At 36.1% G+C, this 23,460-nt stretch overlaps 1 protein-coding gene across 1 annotated transcript in view; it reads right to left on the bottom strand.

The window, feature by feature from the left end:
* Positions 1 to 4,953: 4,953 nt before the first annotated feature.
* LOC140154869 (DISP complex protein LRCH3-like) overlaps positions 4,954 to 23,460 on the bottom strand; it is a 118,053-nt gene continuing 99,546 nt past the window's right edge. Inside the window, 3 exon segments of the mRNA XM_072177518.1 lie at positions 4,954 to 8,524; positions 8,780 to 8,857; positions 19,917 to 20,054. Of these exon segments, the coding sequence (XP_072033619.1) occupies positions 8,399 to 8,524; positions 8,780 to 8,857; positions 19,917 to 20,054 (342 nt within the window). The 3' untranslated portion in view covers positions 4,954 to 8,398.

Raw genomic sequence — 23,460 nt, forward strand, 5'->3', positions numbered from 1 at the left:
TATTTAACTGAAACGAAAGTAGTAAATCACAAGGTGAAAGATGGATTGTTCCATTTTACAAGCCGGTATGAGTTTTGGACAATTCATCTTTCATAGAGTAATTATTTTTCTACCATTACCCAAATTTAAGGCAGTTAATATTTGATATGTATTACATCACTCATACACACATTCTATTACCTTTCAAGAATTATTATTTACAGTGGCATGCCCAGAAAGTAAGAACCCAGGAGGGAGGGAAGCTTCAATTACTTCTGTAAGAGCGGTTGTGCACCGGTTATGCAAAATAAAATATTTTAAATATTTTAATTACAGTTGGGAATTTTATGCACCATGCACAAGAAAACATTATTATAGTTTGGCAGTAGGTCATTTAGTCATCACCTTCTGTGATTTTACCAACCATGATTTGGGGGGCTCCGGGTCCGAGGGAATGGGGTAACAAGCTGTTTTTCTGCAATTTTCTAAAATATCAGATCGATACACCACTGAATCTTACACTAAGGATACACCAAAATTCGGCCCTAAACAACATTTTAAGAGTGACCACCGAGGTTGTGGATTTCAAATAGAACTGTCTAGTATGTGTCATGAGTGATAGTATTTCTCCTGTTCAACATCTGGCTTGCAGCATAATATAATTTGTATGGAAGACATAAAAATGTGGAAAAAGTGAGTTCACAATCCCTTCTGGATTCATTTATTATTTTTTGTTGAAAACTAAATTCTAAATATTCCCTATACTGGCTGTAAATTACTTGCATAATTGACAGCGATCGAATTCGACGGTATCGCATCGGAAAATGCGATGCAATTTCCATCAACTGCTATGCACTTTTCCAAAATGCATAGCTAAAAGTGCTATACTGCTATGCAAACATGTGTTTTGCATAGCACAAACTGCGATGCAAAAAAATTGACTGAATTCGAACCCTGATAATTGATGCCTTAAATATGAGTATATGATACTATCATAAACACTATAGTGAACAGGATATTATGCCACACAACCATAGAGCCATATCCTTCAAGAAGATTTGTTGGGTACTTTTGATTCAAAATAATAATAATTTATTAATAATAATAATTTAAAAAAAATCAAATACTTATGACAACATAAATAAGCTTAAATGAAAATATATGCACCTACTATAAATGATAATTCGATACACAAGCATGATGAACAAAACTGAAAGCATTGACGGTAATACACGATGATGAAACAAAACTGGGTGCAGTATCATCTTCCTATGTTCACAACAGGTTGATTTATTCCATGTGTTGTTTCTTGAAATTTAGGCTATTCCAGTTGAAATCCATACACCCCCTATGGAATACATGACGTTAATCTTCTACATAGGGAGTGTGAATTTCAAATGCAGTTACCCGAATGGGTGACTCCATTTGAAATCTACACCCTCTGTGTGGGCAAGGTCATGTCTTCCATTTGGGTGTTCAAATGGATAGCCCAATATGATTTGCCCAATAAGAAATGCCCACAGGGAATAAATATTGTCTGTGCAAACATGATACATCACAGCAACCCCAACAGAAAACAACATATGGTTACACAATTACTGGTTTGGCCATGGAAATAGAATATATGTATGGGAGCGAAACATTTCAAGATCAAAAAATTGTGGATCAGACTGTAAAATACAGCCATTCTTATAGACGTATACCCAGCAAACATACGTTTTACAGGAAAGGTTTAAATGTCGGGTTTTATAAAGGGTGCAAACATTTAAATAACAATCATAAAACGTGATGCAAAACATTCAAAAGAATGTTATTTAACTGTTGACAAAATATTTTGCAATACTGTTTGCACAAAGTATTTTACAAGAATGTTTTAAAAACCTTTTCATGATCTTTATATAACCCGACATTTGAATGCTATTAAAACGTTTTGAATAAATGTTTTAACAACATTTTTGTGTTTGCTGGGTTGTTATGTTCACTATTTTTTCTATAAAAAACATCACTGGCCAAAAGGTAGGGATTTTAGCTGGAAAGAAACAATATTATTGTGATCTCTCATCTTGATCACCTTACCCCATGGGCTCTGCCTTTCTTACAGTGCTCCCGATAGGTTAATTACATAATATAACCATCAAAGTGACCAATTAAAATACAGCTTTTAGATCTCTTGAGCTTAAATCCCCTTCAGCCCGATTTACCACATCTCTGATTGGCTCAATAGATGACAAACCTCTTTTTGTAACCAATCAAAGTCATTCTTAGTACCCATGGGATTAATTTGAAAGGTGTGCAAGGATTTTTTTTTGGGGGGGGGGGGAGGAGGAGGAAGGAGTGAAATATGGTAATACTTGTCCCAAATAATGAAATTGTCAGTGATTTTGTTCTTGTTATGGCACCTCATGCCCCCTTACCTGAGTAAGTATCTCAATAAAAGGAATCAAAACTTGACTGGGTATGATCTGCAATAAATAAGGCTTAATAAATTCTGCAAGATAAACAAATTATTTGGTAGGGAAGTACAGTTTTATGGAACGGAAGGGAAGGATGGTACAGTTTTATACTTTTTGTAGTCCACAAAATGCAGCTGCTGCCATTTTAATTTTAAGGCAATGAATTTCAGGCAAGGCAGAAAGAAACACCAAATCAAACTATAGCACCTTTTGGGGTAAATATCTGTGGCATTTTTGTTGTAGGCAAATCAACAAATTCAGATCAAGATTAATTTGAAATATTATTTTCCCCCCATGACATTGGTGATCTGTTCATTTTCCTTAATTGTTACAAAGAACAAAAATAAGGCAAAATCTGAAGCAGAATGATATGTACTTATCTGCACTTTGTTGAAAAAAGAATGAAATCAAAAATAAGCAAATATTATTATTAATACAACAAACAAAGCAATATCACAAGCAGAGACGGTAGAAGTGATAAAATGTTGGCATTACTGGCACCTTTTTCTTTTCTTTCACTGTAAATTGGGAAATGGTCTGGCTCCACCTTGGCTAGGTGTTAACAAAAACCATGGAAAAACGTAAATATGACCTAATTTAGTCCACTCAGGCTAATGCTGGCAAATACGTAACCAAGATATAGCCAGAAATAGGTTAGGGTTATATAGTTTGTCATAGTTAGACTATGAACATGTAAAAATGTTCTAATTTACAACCAAATCAGGTTAAACATGGGAGTTTGGACTGATAGAAAGGGAATTTTGTACTTCATAACTAAATTTTGAACAAATATGACTTTACCCGAGTGGACTGGATCGGGTCACAAATGTACTTTGAAAGAAAACTTTTTTAAATCTTACTCACTCCAACAAACAAGTTATGGCAATTTGACTTTACTGATCAAACAAATTTTAGAAAAATATTCAAAGCATTTGTGTTATTCTGATACAAAACAAATAAGACTCCCATTTCATGGGTGACTATTGGGCTAATTAATTTGAAAACCACACCCCCACTGGGGAAGACTTTACATTTGTAACCAAACTCAACAGTTGTAACAATTCAAGATCCAAGCATTTATCATCCATTAACAGTAGAAAAGGATGACAATTTTGGAATTCCAAACAAAATTGTCTAATTTGAGGCCAAATTATGTAAAATTCAACTGGAATTTTACATAAAACGAGCAACATTTCCAGCTGGATTGACCATAAGGTGTAACTGGAATTCTCGCCTTTTACAATACGATGCGCCGCCAACGGTTGCTTTTGGCAGTCAAATTTTCGACTCCAGAGTCGACATCACCGTTCTAGGTGATATTGAATTTTAACACGAGTGTGATAATAAATATGTTGAAAACAGCTCCACGAAGGATTCCCTGTGATCAATAGATAGAAAATGGATCTACTATAGTTGTAAATTGTTGTTTTAGTGTGCATTCGCACATAACATCATTATAATGACATTTAAACCCGTAATGATGCATGTTCCTGTATTGTATTTGTATTACGCGGGTTTTGGATGTCGACTCATTTTCCCATGATGCACTGCGTATTTAGGCCTCGACCCAGCGACCGCTGGAGGCGCATCGTATTGTGAAACGCGAGAATTGAGACGCAATGAAATCTTTCACAGGGGGTAGGGATTTTAAATAGAACAGTCCATTAAATGTTCATCTGTCAGGAGACAGTTCTTTAACCCCAATGTTTGCACACCATGTGTTAGGTACAAAAACTCATACTCCACAAGTGGAGGTCAAATTTAAAGCTATGATTGTAGACTGGGTGTTTAATAAACTGTGCTACTGGGGATGAGATCAGATTCCCTCATACAGTGATAAATATGGACAACATAAAACTGTGTCACTCGTCATATAATTGCGTGAAATTCTTGCAGTGATTGTGTTTGCCATAAAACTTATGGCCTATGTAATTATATATGTTTAGTCTACTTCATATGATTATTTATTATCCCTCCTCTCTGCGTGCCCCCCTCTCTCGCCCAACAGCTGATATTTGATGTTGGCATCACACTTTATTGAACACTGCCTTGAAAAACCACCTCAAGCATCCGATTCTTAGACTGGAGTGTTCACCACACTAACAGTCACATGGTAGTGAGCCATCAATGTTGGACACATGTGATATAGTGAAATTATATATGTTTTTGTGGGGGGGGGGAGGATAAAAAAATTTCTAGGAAGTAGACTATTATATTTTGCTATTTTGTGTGTATTTTGCTGCTGATGCTTGTAAACTGCATACTACAATCTATTGACATGTATTTTGTGGAATGAAAATTGTAGGATGCATGTATGTGTGTGTGTGCAGTTTACATGCACCAGTGACAAAATAGAATATGCAAAACTCATGCAAAACTATTTAAATGTACTGACCCTTATGCATAGAAACGGTAAACAACCATCAACTGGGCTATTACAGTTAAACCAATGCACCCCTTATGGAAAACATGACCTTAATCTCCCACACAGGGATGTACAATTCAAATGAAGTCACCCATTCAGTTAACCCAGGGCATGGCATCCTAGTATTACGTAACAAACCGGAAGATGTAGTTTAAGTCTAGACAATAGGCGGATTAGCGGCCATTTTGTCTTCTACATGATTTTATTCACGTGTCCTTATCCTTTAGTACACAAGTATATAAGTTAACAGGTTTACAATTTTAAAATTATATTTTGTGTATACAATATATTCTGTAGTAAATCGATCAAATGATGGTGATTGTTCAGGTATTATATGCTTGATAGAATTAAATTGTCTGACCAGCTAGTATTCTCCTCCGCTGTCATTGTGATTCCAGTCACTCCACGTAACGTGTTGCGAAGGTGGAGGAGACTAAAGCTGTATTAACGGAAACGGAAGGGGTTAAAAATGATGTAGTTTAAGTCGAACAATAGCGTGACGTAGTTTCCGGCATTGTTCCTATGCACTTTCACCCTCCTGGTTAATCCCATTTGAAATTCACACTCCCTGTGTGGAAGATTAAGGTCATGTCTTCCATTGAGGGTGTGGATTTCAACTGGAATAGCCCAATAGCTTACACCTTCTTCATTATTAGACTAGCACACACACCACATTCAACTAGGAGGAATCATGGACACGGGATGTTTTAATTACTATGGTTAGCAATGATTACGCTTTAATTACGCAATGAATGAGCTTTTTTTGACGACTTCAAATTGCATTTCTTATCCTGGGTATAGTCATTGAATAAGACCATTGTTTACATTAAGCTACATATCACTCTCCTGAAGAAGATGAGAGTATCAGGAGAGTCATTGTGTTGGCTCTCCTAATCCGTCACACAAAGACTTATCACACACCAATGTTTCTCGTTGTCATATAGTAAAGCTATAATTAAATTGTAATAATAAGGAGCTCATGTAATTTTTTGATTTCACATTTGATAAGTATTAATGAAGTCTGAAAATCATATAAAAATATGGAACTGTAGGATTATCAAAATGTAATAAATATGGTGCAAAATGAAATGGATATGTTGTGCTTTCAAAGAAGACAAAGGAAATATTATAATAAGTCAAAGTGCACCTTGATTTCAAAATATTGTACGTGAGAGATACCATGACTGACTGGTGCACTGTGATCAATGTCAACAAATTGAATGAATGATTGTAATTGAAATTAGTTTAAAATTGTTTCAGAGTTCAGAGTAAATATTAAAACTAGTTTGTGTGCTGATGAATGCAATTTGATGAATGCTTTTGTGAGTGACGTAGCCAGTGGTGGATGTGGGGGGCTACAGTCCCCAGTCATTATGCTCCGTCAATACATCACTGGCAATTGGTACACAACGGTCCTCCGGCAGCACAACGATAATAACGGTCTATAATTCCTTTGTTACAAAATATTAAGAACAAAACAAAAATATTTTGCAGAAATGGAAATACCATAAACGTTCCCCTAATGGCGATATGGGCTCCCTTGACATATCTGGAATTTTAGACACAAATTGTAAGTGCCCTCCCATAAAAAATCCCATCAGCGAATGAGGACATGTACCCTTAATTCTTGTTGGGATTTTTAGAGGAGGGAGCTCTTTATTTGTACATAAAATTACCCCAAGGCAAAGGAGCCCAAGTGCGCTATTAGGCGAACGTTTACGGTATTGGTTCTTAAAATGTAATAACTGGTCAGAATTTGCTGTGTATCTCGTCCCTCCTTGCCACATGCTCACTTTATATTTAATGGTTACAATAGATACCATGACACGATTACAGCACCCTCACACTTTTGTCACCCATGTATTTCACAATAAGGCCAAATAACTTGCAATCATTGAAAACCGTAACCGAAGTCTGTTTACAAATGTTAAACTTACATTGCAGCTTGCATGGAGTAATTCAATAAATTGCTTATTTCTCTGAAACTTTTTGTTATAAATTTTTTTATCAAAAACATACCATCATTGAAGGTTGGAACTTCAGGGAGCAAACCAAAATATCCATGAAACACTGTAAATAGGTTATTGCATTTACAATCCATACATCCCCTATGGCAGACATGACTCCACACAGGCATTGTAGATTTCAAATGGAGTTGCCGATTCAAGTAACCCCATTTGAAATTTACACTTCCCTGTGTGGAAGATTAAAGCCATGTCTTCCATATGATTTCAACTGAAATAGACCAATGAAACTATTTTTTATTAAGGAGGGAGGGGGTAGAAAATATATATTACCTTTCTTCAGAATATTGTTGTAAAATTCTGTTATTTCCACTTGATTTATACAGGAGATGGGAGGGAGCCATTGTACAAAACAAGTTACATTCTCAGATTCATCAATCTTTTGGTTTGTTCCCTTGAAGTACCTGGAGCAGATATTTCTGTTCCACTCACTTTCGCATTTAATGTATACACAGGAGACTAACATAACATGAGGCCACTTCTTGAATGTTTTAAAGATCACAAGTCATACCTAAGGCCATTCGTCAGGTGATCTTAATCTTCTTGAAATGCTTTTGTTATTTAACATTTTTTCAAGAGTCAAAGGCTTACACTCACCACTCCTATATCACTAGAGTTTACTGCACTTTCTTCACCAAGTTTTAAGATAAAAACATCCTTCTTTTAATCATCTTTACACACACAAAGGACATTAACACCTTAGAAGGGTCACAATTTGTAAAAAGTTTTTGTTTTCAATTTTGTTATAAATATTCCATTTATACATATGATAACACTCATCACATAAACAATGCACCGATATCATCCCATTGCAAGTAATATTCATCCAATTTTGCGCTATCCTTTCATCCGACGACTCTTTTATCTCCAGTTGCATATGTAGGCATCTGCTTGTCACATGGAAAAGGTCATAAAAATCTCCACAGGTCAACTGTAGAGGGCACTATCAGTGTCATTATAACGATTCCAAGTTCCACATTGTTCATATCACACGGCCAGTGAGAGTTTGCTACAGAATTTCCCAGAAGGGGGTCGGAATATACATAGTGTAACACACATGCTCAGATTGTATGGTTCGTTATTTATTGACAAAGACCTTTGAACTGCTCTCGTAAGCAAACATAGCAAATTTGCTGTTGATATCATACATGGATAATTGTGCTAGTTAACTTTTGAAACTACTCTGTACCCCTGCAAGATTGATGCAAATAGAAGGAATTTAATGGATACTTACAACTCGCACACAATTACAGGGTGCAGACTACAGTTTTGACAGATCCAATGAGATTTGTTTATATTGTCCCCACAGAAAACCAATGAGCACCAAAAATTCCAGGTTTCTGATAGTCGGCATGGCTTGTAGATGAAAATATCTAGAAACATTTTACACTGCGTAGGTAAAAACACTTGAGTTCATTAAACATTACAAACCCTCACTGGCATAGTGTGTTATATCAATCAAGTCATTGTCAGTCCAAACTTGGTTCACCTTGTGAAGGGTGCTTTCACCCCTCTTGTCATACCGCTGACAGTTGCTTGTAATTGGTTTGTATGTTAAAGGCTGATAGTAATGCTTGCACTGTGGTGGCCACCTTCGGCAGTCCTTTTCCTTCCAAAATATCTGCCTCGCAACACATTTTCTCCTGTGGGTGTGAACAAAAATTGAGACATATTGTAATTATGCATAAATTGGTAGCTTCTAGAGAGTGGTATGAAGTGATATAAAGAATAGGTTGCTGGTAAACATTTTTGCAAGTGTGCAAAACAAGGATTGTCAGTGTGAAGTTTAAAAATCTCGCACTTATATGCCAACAAAATCTGTTATCATACATTTTGACTGGTAATCGAGTAATCAATCACTCTATCAATCGATTCATAATTCCTTGTTTTCTACTCACCTCAGGCACTCCTGCGCCATTACATGCTTTCAGAAAATTCTCCACATTTCGCCTACATTTGGCAAGATTTAGTTTAGGCTGAAATCAAATACAGACAAAAAATAATGCAAATAATCAATTCCTTTTTCATCAATAATTCTTTGCATAGTTGTGAGGAGAGGCAAATGCTGAAACATTTGTCCACTATTTCTTAACAAGAATTTTACTGCTATGTGTGCTTTTAGCCTCTTTTTTTGCCAATGACAGCAGCAGCAGTAAAGATGAAATTTTGTACATACAGTTAGAGTGCTCAGAACTATTTCTACATAAAAATTGAATACAGGATGAGACAGACAGATTATCATAGCACAAAGGTGTATGAATGGACTATTCCAGTTGAAATCCATACACCCTAGATGTGGAAAGAGTAAGGCCATTCAGGTAACCCCATTTGAAATTCACACTCCCTGTGTGGAACATTAAGGTCACATCTGTCATGGGTGTATGGATTTCAACTGGAATGACCCAATGTTTACCAGCTTCTGCTGGAAAGGTAAAAAGACACACCTTTAAGGGAAGTGTGGCAAATCTAACCACAACCCGAGCGCAGGCAACTCTTATATGTTAAGATTCCACAGGTAGTCTACTGACACAACTTAAAATTTCACATTGAAAATTTGAATATCAACAAAACAGTGTCAATGTAAAGCAAACTAGCACTACACCAAACATCCCTGTCTAATCTAGATTTGATTGTGATTTTGCTGAAAAGTTACACTGCCCAATGCAAATAGCTTCCCTGTGAGCATGTCCGATTGCTTGCCGGCCAATTATTTGATTGCCTGCATTTTGTGTATCAAGTATGTGTTACCTAGATACAAGCAACTGACAATACATCTTTATGCCAATTTGTCAATGTGAAAACATTTTCACCTTTCAACAACTCAAATCATAATTGAGTGATTTGAGCACTAAACTAATAAATTTATATGTACCGATACATTATATCTTGTGTCGCTTCAAGTTTGATAGTGATGTCGCGTCACAACTCAAAGCAACACAAGGTATAGTTTGAGATTTACACATGTTAGGAATAGACATCAAAAGTAGTTTTTAAACCTGGTCAATAACATTTAATAACTACTTTTGATGTATTTTTTCAGACAGTGGTATACTCTGCTGTTCATTGCTGTGAATGATAGATTAGGTCAAGTAAAAACTATGTCAATTGAGAATTTAACTAACAAAATACTTAAGGAAGTGCATGTTATTGAAACTAATACACACAAAGATTGTTGAGGCACAGCGGGGTGCAAATTTGTGCTAATGAGAGTGTGTACATATACACCCCCACACACAGTGGGAGGACATTAAACTGGTGATACCATATATGTATGGAATATGCATTTTAGGCCTTGAAATAAACAAACAAAATAACAGAACATTAACATTTCATTCCACCAAGTCAGATGTGGATAATTAGTGGATGTGAGAAATAGAATATCTGGGCAGTTCCAAGTGCATCATTCCGCAACACAAAGTTTGCATATGAATTTCTTCTTAATGCAGCAGCCAAACATGTAGGTGAATAGCATAATGAAAACTATTTTTGGTAAAAGAATGATTAAGGTAGGAGAAACTTTTCCAAACCACCCTAATTTCTTAATTTGCATATGTAAAGTTCGCGTTGTGGAATGATGCGTTTGGAATTGCCAATTCAACACACCATCCCTGTAGAAAAAGTTATGCATTTCCTTGGAATCAGGTGTCAAGTGAAAAATATTATTAAACACAGATTACATGTTAATGCTGAATACTAAACATCTAGTTTGAAATCATGCAATCATGTACATATCCTTAACAGAAGAAACAGTGTTACGACAAATCATTTGCACCAATGTGACTGACCAGCCCTAAAACCACCTACTGACCCACTCAATTTTTCCAATTTCAGTGGTTGCAAAGTTTCCTACACCAGACTCGATTTGTTCAAACCCAGAAGAAAATAATTTTCTGTTTTTGTACATGTCTCCATTAAAACTGTGTCACTTGTTATTGACTTTGTGAGTTCAAAAAAGTAAAAATTCAAAACAAACAAAGAAACTGACTAACTGACCCTGATAATTGGTCAGCCATTATATTAGGGCAAATAAACTATGTTTTCTTAGGTCTATACAGGAACTGCTGATTGTTTGAATCACAGAAGTGGAAAAAATGAGATTGAGAAATATTTCTGAACCCAGCAAGCCCTCTATTTACTTCAGACAAAGTAAATAATGTGATACTAAGGTGAATAGCGCTAAGGTGGTACAATTCAGGGCTCAAACTTTGACACTTGCTCATTGGCAATTGAGACTGGCAAATAATGTCAAGTTGTAGCACAGCCATTACTTGCCAATATGTCTAGCTGTAAATATGAGCCTTAAGGTCCGTTCATACTACCACCGCATTTGCGATGTGTTGCTTTGCGATGCGTTGCCAAACTGCATCGTACTGCAAACTACTGCATTGCGATATCGCAATAAAGTTAAATACATTTTAACTTGGAAATGCGACGAGTTGCGGCAAAAAGTAATCGATATATTGGCATCGCAAAGCAACGCATCGCAAATGCGGTGGTAGTATGAACGGACCTTTATAAAGTTAAACATAATTTGGATGATCTTGCACTTCTGTGTTGAATTCAGTAGGGTCGGTAGCGCCCGGGAAAGAAACAAAATTGGTGCCCCTACCCCCACCCAAGAATATCTTAGACGCGGTGGTGTGGGAATGGCAAAGTGAGGCCGATTTGGCGCCCCCCTAGTGGTAGCACCTGGGTCATGTTTCCCCCCAGCCCCCCTAGTTACGCCACTGGTTGAATTGTGTGCAGAAGACTGTTAATTGCAGTGTTTTGTTGTGCAAAACTATACCTTGTTTGGTAGTGACATAGATGCTTATTTATTTTGAATTATGCATGCTAGCCTAACTCCACAGAGTACGAGACTTGATGTCACTACTAAACTTGAGGTGAAATGAACTATATTAAGTATCTTCTCATCAGAAACTATAGCACTAAAATTGCTCATTATAACTACTTCTGGTTTCTTTCAGCAATATGTCTGTGGAAAATAAATTCCAGATTACAGCGCAAAGGCAGTTTTTCAGCTAAGAACAAGGCATACATAGCAAAGGCACAATATACGTTCATTTGCAATATGCAATTAAGAAATGACTAAAGCTAATAGAAATGCATTTGTAATGAATGCTGCATTTTTTTGTATTTGCGCTGCAATAAAACATCAGCTTCAATGAATTTGAGTTCTACTTTTGCTACATATAATATACATTTTAAAGCCTGTAGAGTACTATATTATGCAGTGGTTAGGACCCCAAGGATACCTAAGCCTTGCTGCAATTATACCCTTATATTCCGTATATACCATCATGCACTATCCCGGGGCATCAGACAGTTTCATCTCTGCACATGAGTTTATGAAGTCTGAAATTCAATGTGAGCACAGGTCTGAGTATATTATGCTGGCAGATCCCTGGAATAGAGCATGAGATACAGGCAAAAGGGTCTTTACCCTGCATGAAAGTAACATTTAGTATATAACCTACATGTTTTGCCCCACAAGCAACCCAATTTATGTCCTGGTACTTATTCTTGGAAGAATAAAAAGGATAGACACAAAGGGCTCTAAAAGCACTGAAAATAAACAGCACTTGCAGATGAAGAACTGAAATTCATTAATGACCCGAGGTTTTACTCCTTGTCTGGCGAGTACCAAGTGGGTGCTTAAACACCATGTCCTATGAAGGAACACCCATAGGGGTGTCATTATATTCCCTTGGGTAATTTGTACAATTACATTGTGCACTGGGACAGAGCAGAAACTTCCTCTGGATATCATCAGGATATGGAACATCAAGACCAAGTCATGGGGCAATTCTCAGATTTACACATGAAGAGTTCAGATACAGCGTTGAGCGATCGCTGCCATGTGTTTGGTTTTTTTGTTGTTGATAATATTAAAATTTAATACAAATTATTTTCATAATAACAGATTTCCCAAATACCGGTAATAGTTTGTTCATTTAAATAAAATAAAAAAGAAGGCAGAACAAAAATATTTAGAAACAAAAGACAAAATTCATTGGATATTTTTTACTTTACAGAACACATGGCAGCCTTTGTATATATTGCATCGGACCTCTTCACTTACATCTGTGGTGCATCTGTTTCAATTAATATTACACTTGTTAATTAACCTATTTCCCCTTGCAAACAACATAGTTAAAACTAATGTGTGATGTGATCAAATAAGAAGTCAGTTTGCGTAATTTGTCCTATCAAAATCAAGAGTCATGGTTTCATTGCACTTATAGCACAATATCCAACTAAATGCAAGACTATAAGACTGGAAATGTGGCCTGACCAAGCCTCATCTAGGTTGACTGAATCACAGTTTGTTAAGGTTAGTTTAATGCAAGAAGGTAATAAGGCATAAATAAAGTTTGTCTCAGAAGAAAAAAAAAAGTAAATACAAAATGCAACATTTTAATTGCGTTTTGACCCTTTTTGGCTGTTTTTTTTATATTCCCTCTAACAACTAAAACAAAACACACACAACAATCCTTGAGACATGGAAAATCTTAAAAGCTATGAATCTTCTGAGACAAACCTTTTCTTTTATTTAGCCTAATATTATGTCACTAAATTACCATCTTGCAAAATTTACAGTAACATGCCCGATGCAAATACGAGTCAGAAACTGAAAACAAGTTTGATATGGAAGTTCTTGTATTCAGAAACACACAATATTTGTTCAGCATAATAAATTCAATAATAAAACTATTGTTAATTCATAGTTAAATCAAGAAAGAACAGTAATTTGATGTTGCAAATGGAATGAAATAATGTTTTTAGGAGTCACATTGTTATGCTAGTGTGACAGCTTATATTATGCCAATACCTCATTTTCATTTTTCACCGTCTCATCTTCTGAATTCTGATAGAGAGTTACACATAAAATAAAAACGTAACTTGTGATTATACAATATACAGTAATTTGATACCAGTGTTGTAGCTAGCAGAGCTCGAGTGGCAATTTATAGAAACTCAATGTTAATAGCAAGATTTTACAAATACTAGATACTATAAGGATAAAGTCAGTAAGTCGTTTGAGTTTGAGTGGTGGGCTAGCATTAAAATCAACCTTTAGTGGTATGCTCCAGAAGTGAGCAGTGGACTCTCCCACCCACTGAAGCAATCTATTTTGGACAGAAACTAATCATATCTGCATGTCCACTTAAGCATGATGAAATGTGATATTTGTTATTTTCTCTTTCATGGGGCCTTGTTGATAAAACCTGTTTCTGTGTACACAAACTTAAATCAAATCTGGGTCAGAAATATTGGTGCAGGGCAGGCGGAACACTTGGCTACAAAGTAAGCAGTTTATTTGTTCAACATACATATAACTATGTCACAGTTATTTGCAATATACTTAAGTGTATACTGTTTAATTACCCTCAATTCTCTGCACATTGCTTGGCCAAAATTTAACATGATCTACTATTCCCTGATAATTTAACATTTTGGAAAGCATAATTCCAAATGTATGAGAAAATTAAATAAGCCCTATCAAGCCAAGTATTGGTCTTAAAGGTCTAATCATTTTTTGAAAGCCTTTTACATCCCAAAATTCTTAGATTAATAAACGGACTGTGACACAATGCCCTAACACGCCCGAGTACTACAAAATACTACTTGAAAAATGCGTTGTTCGTGCGTGCATCTCACGTGGTGTGATGACGCAATCGCCCTAAGTGATATATAGGCACAGTTTCGCTGGCCAGCGAAGCCCAAGACCCGTGGCAAAGTGTCGCCGATCCCGTGCTTGGCATGCGAGGGGTCTCGGGGTTGAATCTCACCCAGAGCAAACAACTTCTTTCTTTCTTTTCTCTATTTATTCCTTCCTTCTTTCCCTTCCCGTCGCCAAAAAGCCCCTGGCGGGTTAGGGTTAGGTCCAGTTTTTCCGCTACACAACTTGGGCAATTCCCCCCTTTTTTGGATGCAAAATACCAATAATACAAAAGATGGTTATCTTATCAAGCTCTATAATACTTTGTGGGATAATATTAAGTTTTACAGAACCCAATTCTTGGTGGTACATAGGGGTCTTGTTCTTGTCAATGCAAGAACAAGACCCCTTTTACAGAAACCCAATTCTTCATGGTACATAAGGGGTCTTGTTCATATCAATGCAATATTTTTAACACTGAATTCTAACATACCACCATGTGCAGAGAATCAATTTCACCAATGATAACATCTGAACCATTCCCAGAAACCAGCAACATGATCAGTTTTTAGGATTAGCAAAAATAATTTATGTTGATACTAGGACCACTCATATAGGTTCATAAAGGAGTGAGGTACAACAAAGAGAGCGCTGGATGACTTAGCTGTTTTTTGTAGTCTTTATGTTGACAACAGAACCATGAATAATAGGTTCATAAAGGAGTCAAGTTAGAACCATTTCTATGAGCAGCATGTTGGACGACAGACTAGTTTGTAAGATAATGAGCCTAACTGCTGACGGTCCCTACTGTGCTAGATTGGACATAGATCACAATTGCCCAAATTTTCTATGCAAGTCACAAATCTTTGTACAGCAAATAGTTTTCTTGGGCAACAGACATATTTTAACCTGAGACTAATTAATATAACTAAATTGTATTAGTCTCAAATTTTTTTCATTAAAAATTGGCCAAATATCAAAATCAAGAAATAAAAGAATTCTTATCCCTTTCAAATTCTGATGGGTATGTAGCTCAATTTGCGCTAGGCTGTCATGTTCCTGGTTGTGGGAAGCGGTCCTATTTGCAATGATGAATTAGCTGTTATTAATGCCTTATAATTAGTACCTCATCAGTAGATAACTGCCTTTCACTTTCACCATCTGAAACCTGGTGAGTTATATGATAAAAGTATTGATGCAGTGGTTAATATAATAAAAACACATCCACATAAAACCCACTGTAATATTGCTGTAGGTGGTGAATTCCATTAAGTTTAGTAATCAACAAAATCTTCACAAATCTTAAGATTGCATTCAATTTAGATTGCCGGTAAACCAGTTAAGTGTGCTTCATAACCTTACACTGTAGATAGTTTGCATTATTAAGTGGAAAGTTACGATGAATTGTTAGTTACAGGTTGATACCCAATAATTTAGTTATAAACCTCAGTGGCGTAGCGTGGGTCATCCGATTGGGGGGCACAAGCCGTTTTTCGCCATTCCCCCCGCGTTCCCTATGACGCTCGCCACTGATAAACCTTAATCATTACTCTTAACTTCACACTAACCTCTAACATAAGCCCTAATCTTAACCCTAAACATAACTAATCCCAACACTAACCCTAGTAATACTAACCATAATACTAACCTAGAATGTCAGAAACCTCGACTTAACCTTCTTCAAACTAACAGACCTTCTCACCTACGATGAGTAACTTACTACATGATAGGTTACATGCCTAATGATATACGCCTAAAGAACCTTAAAACTGTAATGTTTTAAATTCTTGTATCAAATTTCAAACCTTTCTTGCACTTGCACTGCAAGAGTGTCAATCAGATTTACTCAAAGCTTGACACTCACTTGGCTTTATATGTAACATATGTTACCAACATATAGACACTACCTGTGTTAACTAATCACTATGCTGATGAAAACCTCAACGTAAGCCATAAAAGACATCTTGTGAAATGTATATTGGAACTATGTAAGAAATTATATGTCACTGATAACATGTTTTCATAAATGTGCAAGCCTCTTTTTTCACACATTCTTAGCAAAGTTTTTCCTGTCAAGTCATTGCATGTAGTACATGTATGTAGCCTACAGACAAAACAGTAAGGACACCACTTGGACGGTACCCCAGACAAACAAGAACCTAGACCTATAACTTTGGTTTGCGTAGTGAAGTCAACACTGCTTAGCAACGATTTTGACAAGGACGCAACCCGGACGCAAACAAGCAGACATGTTCGGCGTCTACAGAACATGTTGCGTTTGACGCGGCGATAACGGCGCAGCAATCACGCAAACGATCGCGTTTTTCGTTCCAGACATGAACGCTTATTTCTCCGCGTCCGACCACCCGACCAAAATCACCTTGGATACGTGGCTTCACCTACTGCCATGGTTAGGGATGGGCAGTTACAGGTCTAGGTGGTATGTCTATGACTTGGACAAGACTAAACAAACAATTAACAGCAGCATATACTACTCAACTACAGCATTAGGCCTTAAAAAATTGTTTGATTGGCATAACCCGGCTGACCCTAAAAGTTGGCCTGACCCTGACTTTTTTTTGCAAAAAAAATAAAAAAAAAAAAAAAAAAATTAAAAAAATTTAATTAATTAAATTAAAAAAAGAAGAGGAAAAATAGTTCCAAGGCCTTTATTAAACATAATTTACAGCTTTAAAATAAATAAATAAAAAAAAACCCTTTTTTATGTTACACCAATCAAACAATTTTTAGGCCTTTTTTAAGTAGTTTTTCCATCTGTAAGCTGTATTTAGTTACAATTCTAATTTGCATTTTGATCCATTAAATTTCTGCACTGAGATGACTTGATCTTATCTCTGCTACCCCTAGCTGCCCGAGTTGCATAATTCTCAATCTACCCTACATTATCAACTAAACTAAGCTTGCGTCACTGGTGCAGTTGTAAGATTGTTGTAATGCCACATACCACCTTACCTATCTGCAGATCAAAAATCCACAAAGGATTCTTGCAACTACATACTACTACCACCAAAATTGTGCACTTTCCCTCATAAAAAGAATGAAAATGTGTGAAAAGTGGCAACTCTGGTGAGAAAAAAGTGGTAACCCTGGCAGAAAAACATGTTTAAGATAAAAGTTGCTTACTCCATCGGTGTCAATATCATGCAGTGCAGTGATGCCTTTTCCTTTTTCCCTTTTTTACCACCAAATTTGGCAGCCTGTAAAGGAAATAACATCCCAAAATACCACCACCACAAATCAACTTAACCATAACAAAACATATTATTCTTTGTGTAAGAATACAAATTTCATAACTACATACAGCATTTTATGCTTTTCTAACCCTCAGTTGTTCCCCAAATTTTGAACAAATTTAATTCAATAAACCATTTGTTTACCAACTCCAGTACAGTGGACTTTTTATAAACCACACTACCTCGCTTACACAATGAACATTCAAGCAGGGTTGCCAAAAGATTTCAGCCCGAATCGCGGGTCAAATAATCGAAAAGTCGCCCAATTTTTCTCTTTACCATTGGTTTCTATGGGGCAGGAAACTATCGAAGTCGCGGAGCCAATGTTGAAAAAGTCGCCCAAATTTTTTCTTAACCATTGGTTTCTATGGGACAGGAAATTGTCAAAAGTCATGGGAAAATATTCAAAAGTCGCCCAATTGGGCTACTAAATCGCGGGTTTGGCAACCCTGCATTCAAGACACAGAATATCACATAGAATGAAGTGCGAGCATGTCTTTTACGCAGGTACTGATGTAATAAGCCTAATCCACACAAGCAATTTTGTATCTGTGATGGAGTCTACAAACCAACATGGGTGTAACAACTGAACAAAATGAAGTGATTTATATAACACTCAACGCCACCAGAATGTATAGATTTAGAATTACTCATTTTATTAATATGACACTTACTGCAGGGTTCTTCATATTACATGGCCAAGAGCATGGATAAGAAATGGTTGGATTAAAAACCACTGCTTAGTAAAAATGTATAGGGGAAGCTGGATCTCAAATAAATATGATCTTTATCTTCTTTACTCTTAAATTCTCTTTTTATAAAATCATAAAATAAATTACTGGCTTAAAGCTATTATTAGATGGTATATTTTCTGAAACAAGTTTATATGGGAAACATATTCAACATAGATTAACCCTTTGTTGACTTGCAAGTTAGAGGTCAATTCAGGATTTATATCAAACAGTAAGGCACTATCAGTGATCTTCACATGAGTGTTACAATATCTGACATTGTAGGAACGATGCTCAAAATATGAAGCTTCAAGTGTGTGTTGTTGATCCATCATGTTCCGATGAATGTGTTGTCTGTAAGGAGAAACTCCTCCAATATTGGACTCAAATGTAACCTTTATTGGGTGGCTTCTGGTATATCAAAATGTGCTTTTTGAATTCTGATTGAGGTAATCACCGTTAGTGATAGTGTTGACTAGTGAAGCTACAATCATGTTCCAATATTTGCAAGTTGTGCAGTTTCACTCAGTATTGGGCAAAGAGTCTTATATTATATAAGCAACAGGGAAACTTATAAATAAAATACTTCACAGCTCAGGAGTAAATATGTGCAAAATCATACTGCAAAAACAATAAATACAAAGCAGTGATGGCAGATACAAATGGATGTAATGTTTGCTACTGTGCATCACGTACATGCACTGTTACTAAAAACTGGAGCTAAATAAAAATGATCATTTAAAAAACTAACTATAGCTAAATTGAATTGATGAACAAAAAAAAACTTTACAAAAATAATATAAATAAGTGGCTTATAAGATAATTTAAAAAACGCTTACTAAAAACTGTGCAATATACATTATTAAAACATTTTCATAACAATATGCAATTGTAGCTACAAGAACTCGTCAATAGATCCTGCATTCACACACTTCAAAGCTTTTATATCTATCACATCTATATTGGACTATTCCAGTTAAAATCCATATATCCCCATGGAAGATATTACCTTAACCTCTCGCACATGTGCCCATTCAGGTAACCCCAATTGAAATTCACACTCCCTGTGTTGGAGATAACGTCATGTCTAATGATGCCTTCCATAGGGGGTGTATGGATTTCATCTGGAATAGCCCTTCATAAATGAAACTGTGCCCACTTATGAAACTGAAGCACTTATTTTCCTCAATATTTTTCAGCTTGTAATGAGTAAATCTCAATAAAATACTTTTGTTGCAGTTCAAAGGCAGCAATCAAAAATATTCATGAAGTGAGCACTACTACAACTACAAATTTACTATGCAAAGAACCATAATGTATATAATAGCACAGAAATAAGGACACATTATTTTCATATGAAAAATACTGTACACATCATAGTACTTACCACTGCTGGTGATGGAACATGGATACTTGGCACTGCGTGAGGGCGCACATTATTTACGAAATGACATAAAACGACACCATCCATCAAGGCTGACGGTAAATCCTCTGGTAACGTGACCTTTAACCTGGCTTCAATGATCTATAAAAAAAATAGAGCCAAATGGTAAGATAAGTATAAAAAACAAATCATTTTTTCATATATATTCTTACAAACTTTCGTCTCGTCCTACATACAATATCGAAATAAGAAAATCAGCTATTTTATTACTTCAATAAAAAGTGACATGCAATTTCTTTAAATCACATAGAACACATTTAAGGAGTTCAAACAATACATGTTACATATACAATACCCTACACTAATAATAAACTAAGCACCAAGTGGCAAAGTCCAACATCATATGTTAATGAGGGCCAATTGTTCCATGAAGCTTGTGCATGAAAATACTATGCCCAGCCTGCATTTGTTATAGTGATGCCATATTTTTCTTGACATCTTTTTTGTAAACATATAGGCATCATAGAACTGTCAATAAAACCTTTATACAGCTAAATAATAGGCACGCAACACTGTGGGCGTAATAACTATTTGCGCATTTTCAATTTCATGAAAGCTTGTAAGAGTGCGAAACACACGAGAGATAAGGTAGTTCAAAAATGTCTGCTTTTACAATATAGCACTTTTACAAATATAGTATAGTACTGGCAAAATCACATTAACACATACAATATATTTATATAAGGCCTACACAAAATATTGTTCGATTGGCGTAACACGACCTACCCTAAATATACTGAATATTTTTTATTTTTTATGTTGAAGGGAACGATGAATGCTTTAAAACTTAAGTAGTTTGTAGCCGTTGGAAAAAAAATCCTAACCTACCTACCCCAATATATTTTTGTGTTATGCCAATCAAACATTTATTTTTGCCTATCCCTTTTCTCCACTTCATAGTTAACATGGAAACATTGAAGAATTTGTAGCTGCTGTGTCAATTCATCCAACTCCAGCTAAGCAAATTCTACAAAACTTACAGACCTATGATACAAGACCAAAGAAAATTGCAATATCTGCCATATCCCATATTTGGGAGGCACAACTGGTATTGGGTAAACTTATAGCCATGACAGTCAGTGGGAATAAGTCTCAATCAAGTCATGTTATTATACAAAAGTAAAAAGTAGGAAACTACCGTAAAAAGTAGGAAACATGCATGTTTATCAACGTTCATTCCTTGTGTATGTTTTCTTTTCTTTTCACAAGTATTATATCATGGCTATGAAATAGGCCTGTGGCCGAAAGCTTGCCCAATTTTATATATTTCACGGTAGTTTTCTACTTTTTACTTTTGTACTTATCATCACACTGCTGACGCAGCTTTTTACTATTTCATGTTATTATACCCCTGGTCAAAAAAATCCCTGCAGAGCGATTAAATGACAATAGTACATCATAATACTAATAACGGCGTGTCCGTCCGTCCGTCGCTTCTCGATATCGGCGTGTGCGTGGCTTTCGCTAACGCAGCGTGTTCGCATGATCTTGCTATCGCGTCTTTTACTATCGCGTAAGGCGCCAGTCGCGAGCATCGGAAAGCATTACAGTGTGGTTAATCGTGCAGGTGCATCTCATCGGATCAACACATATTTCAAAACGGCACACGTGCAGAGGCCTATTAGTAGCAGAACATGACTATTTCCGAACGATGGGGTTCCAGATTACAGCCAAGTAAGCATCACAGCTACAAAACTACTAAGTTGATTATTGTGTCAAATTGGGTCTTGATCATTGAGAGACGTATATCATAGTAGTTTAAAAGGTCAGGGCAAGTAGGCCTATGGGTAACGGGTGTTGGGTAATCAGAGATAGTCACAAGAACCACCCAACCCGAGAACCGCGAAATCTAGTTGTGTATACAGTTCTGTCTCATTTTCCTCTAAAAAAACCTACAAAAAGGTCAATGCCATCTAATGGATTGATTCAACTGGAGACCTTCTTTTCTTAGTGCAAGGAAATATTTTGACCAATGGTATAATAGTATCCCAAATGGAATTGTTTGTTTTATATGTGTTATACTTAGAGACACTGATGCATGCTAAAATATCAATTGCAACACACAAGCTATGACATTTGTAAACAGACAACAACATCTCAAGACAAGTACATTGTGAACATTCCAGTGCAAAAACAAGACAAGGCCTGATCACAATTGTGGCTGGCATTCATGATTTAAGCTTTGCAATAGCCATACATGTAGTCCTCATGCCACCATTATAGTGCATTTCTATTGGCCATTATAAGGTGCATTAGAGTTGCTCTGCTTCAGTTCAGTTCAGGCTGATTTGGGTTGCAATGGACATTAAAACATGTATATACTGCCAATCAAGTACTTGGGCAATGTTTAATTTTACTACACTTTGGTTCACCTCAAGCTTGGTATAGTTAGTCTACTCTGAAGTAGAACTTACAGATGTGGACGCACACATTGTGCTGACTTTGAAGGCACGCATACCTGCAGCAGAGACGCAGCACTATGTACTGTTAACACGCTGTATACGCACGCGTTGTCACTTTGTACTTCAGAGTGGACAAACTGTAGTGGCGTCAATGCTTTGTCGCAGTTGCGCAAACATGTCAACAAGCTGCCCTTGTACATATGCATGCACGTTCTGCACATTTAACTTTACACACATGATACACGATTTGATACTGTAACCAGTTAAATGCGCACCAATGTCACTATCGAACTTGAGGTGAACCCAAGTTTATATCAGTCTCTGTAGTTGATTACCTAAATTTGACCTAGAAATGAGCAGAACTGAAGTTCAAAGGGGCAGCCCTAACTGTTCCCCCAAATGATTGCAACCATAAATATGTGACCTTGATCATTAACTCATGATTATTTCATGAAACACAATTAATTTTGTTTAGCGTTATTGGCTATTCCCAGTAATGATTGCTTGTGTTCGCATGTTGACAGGCCCACCGTTAAGTACATTTATTCTACCTTCTGATGTTGAAGTCAGATTAAAATATGGTTGTCACACTTTCATTCCTTATTTTAATATACAGTTAAAAGTACCTTACTCAACATATTTCTTGTACTATTTCATTTCTTTTCACTGATATCATTGCAAGGTGTAAGACAAAACAGCTTTTAAACCAACAGAAATCAAAGAGTAGGAGGAATAATTAAGGTTTTTCATGTATCGCTGATACTCTCTTGTCTTGGCTCTATATGCCTATATAGCATGCTTGTAGATCTGTGAAGAACATTTTTGACATAATCGCACAAGTGTTAGCATTTTGGTTATGCACGTCCACAGTTAACTACTGCTGTTAAAAAGTACAATGTTTTTGTAAAAATATTTTATTCTATTTTTTTTATTTTTAGAGTCAGAATGTATGGTAACACATAGCTCAAATTACTTACATTTATAGCAAAATCAGTGCATGTTAGATATGAAACTTTGATAGGAAAATTATAGGTTGATTTTCATAGGATATTTAGTGATTTCATATTGCTTGTAGACAAAAGGTT

This window comes from Amphiura filiformis, chromosome 6 (genome assembly GCF_039555335.1).
Source record: "Amphiura filiformis chromosome 6, Afil_fr2py, whole genome shotgun sequence".
In the NCBI taxonomy this organism is placed as follows: domain Eukaryota; kingdom Metazoa; phylum Echinodermata; class Ophiuroidea; order Amphilepidida; family Amphiuridae; genus Amphiura; species Amphiura filiformis.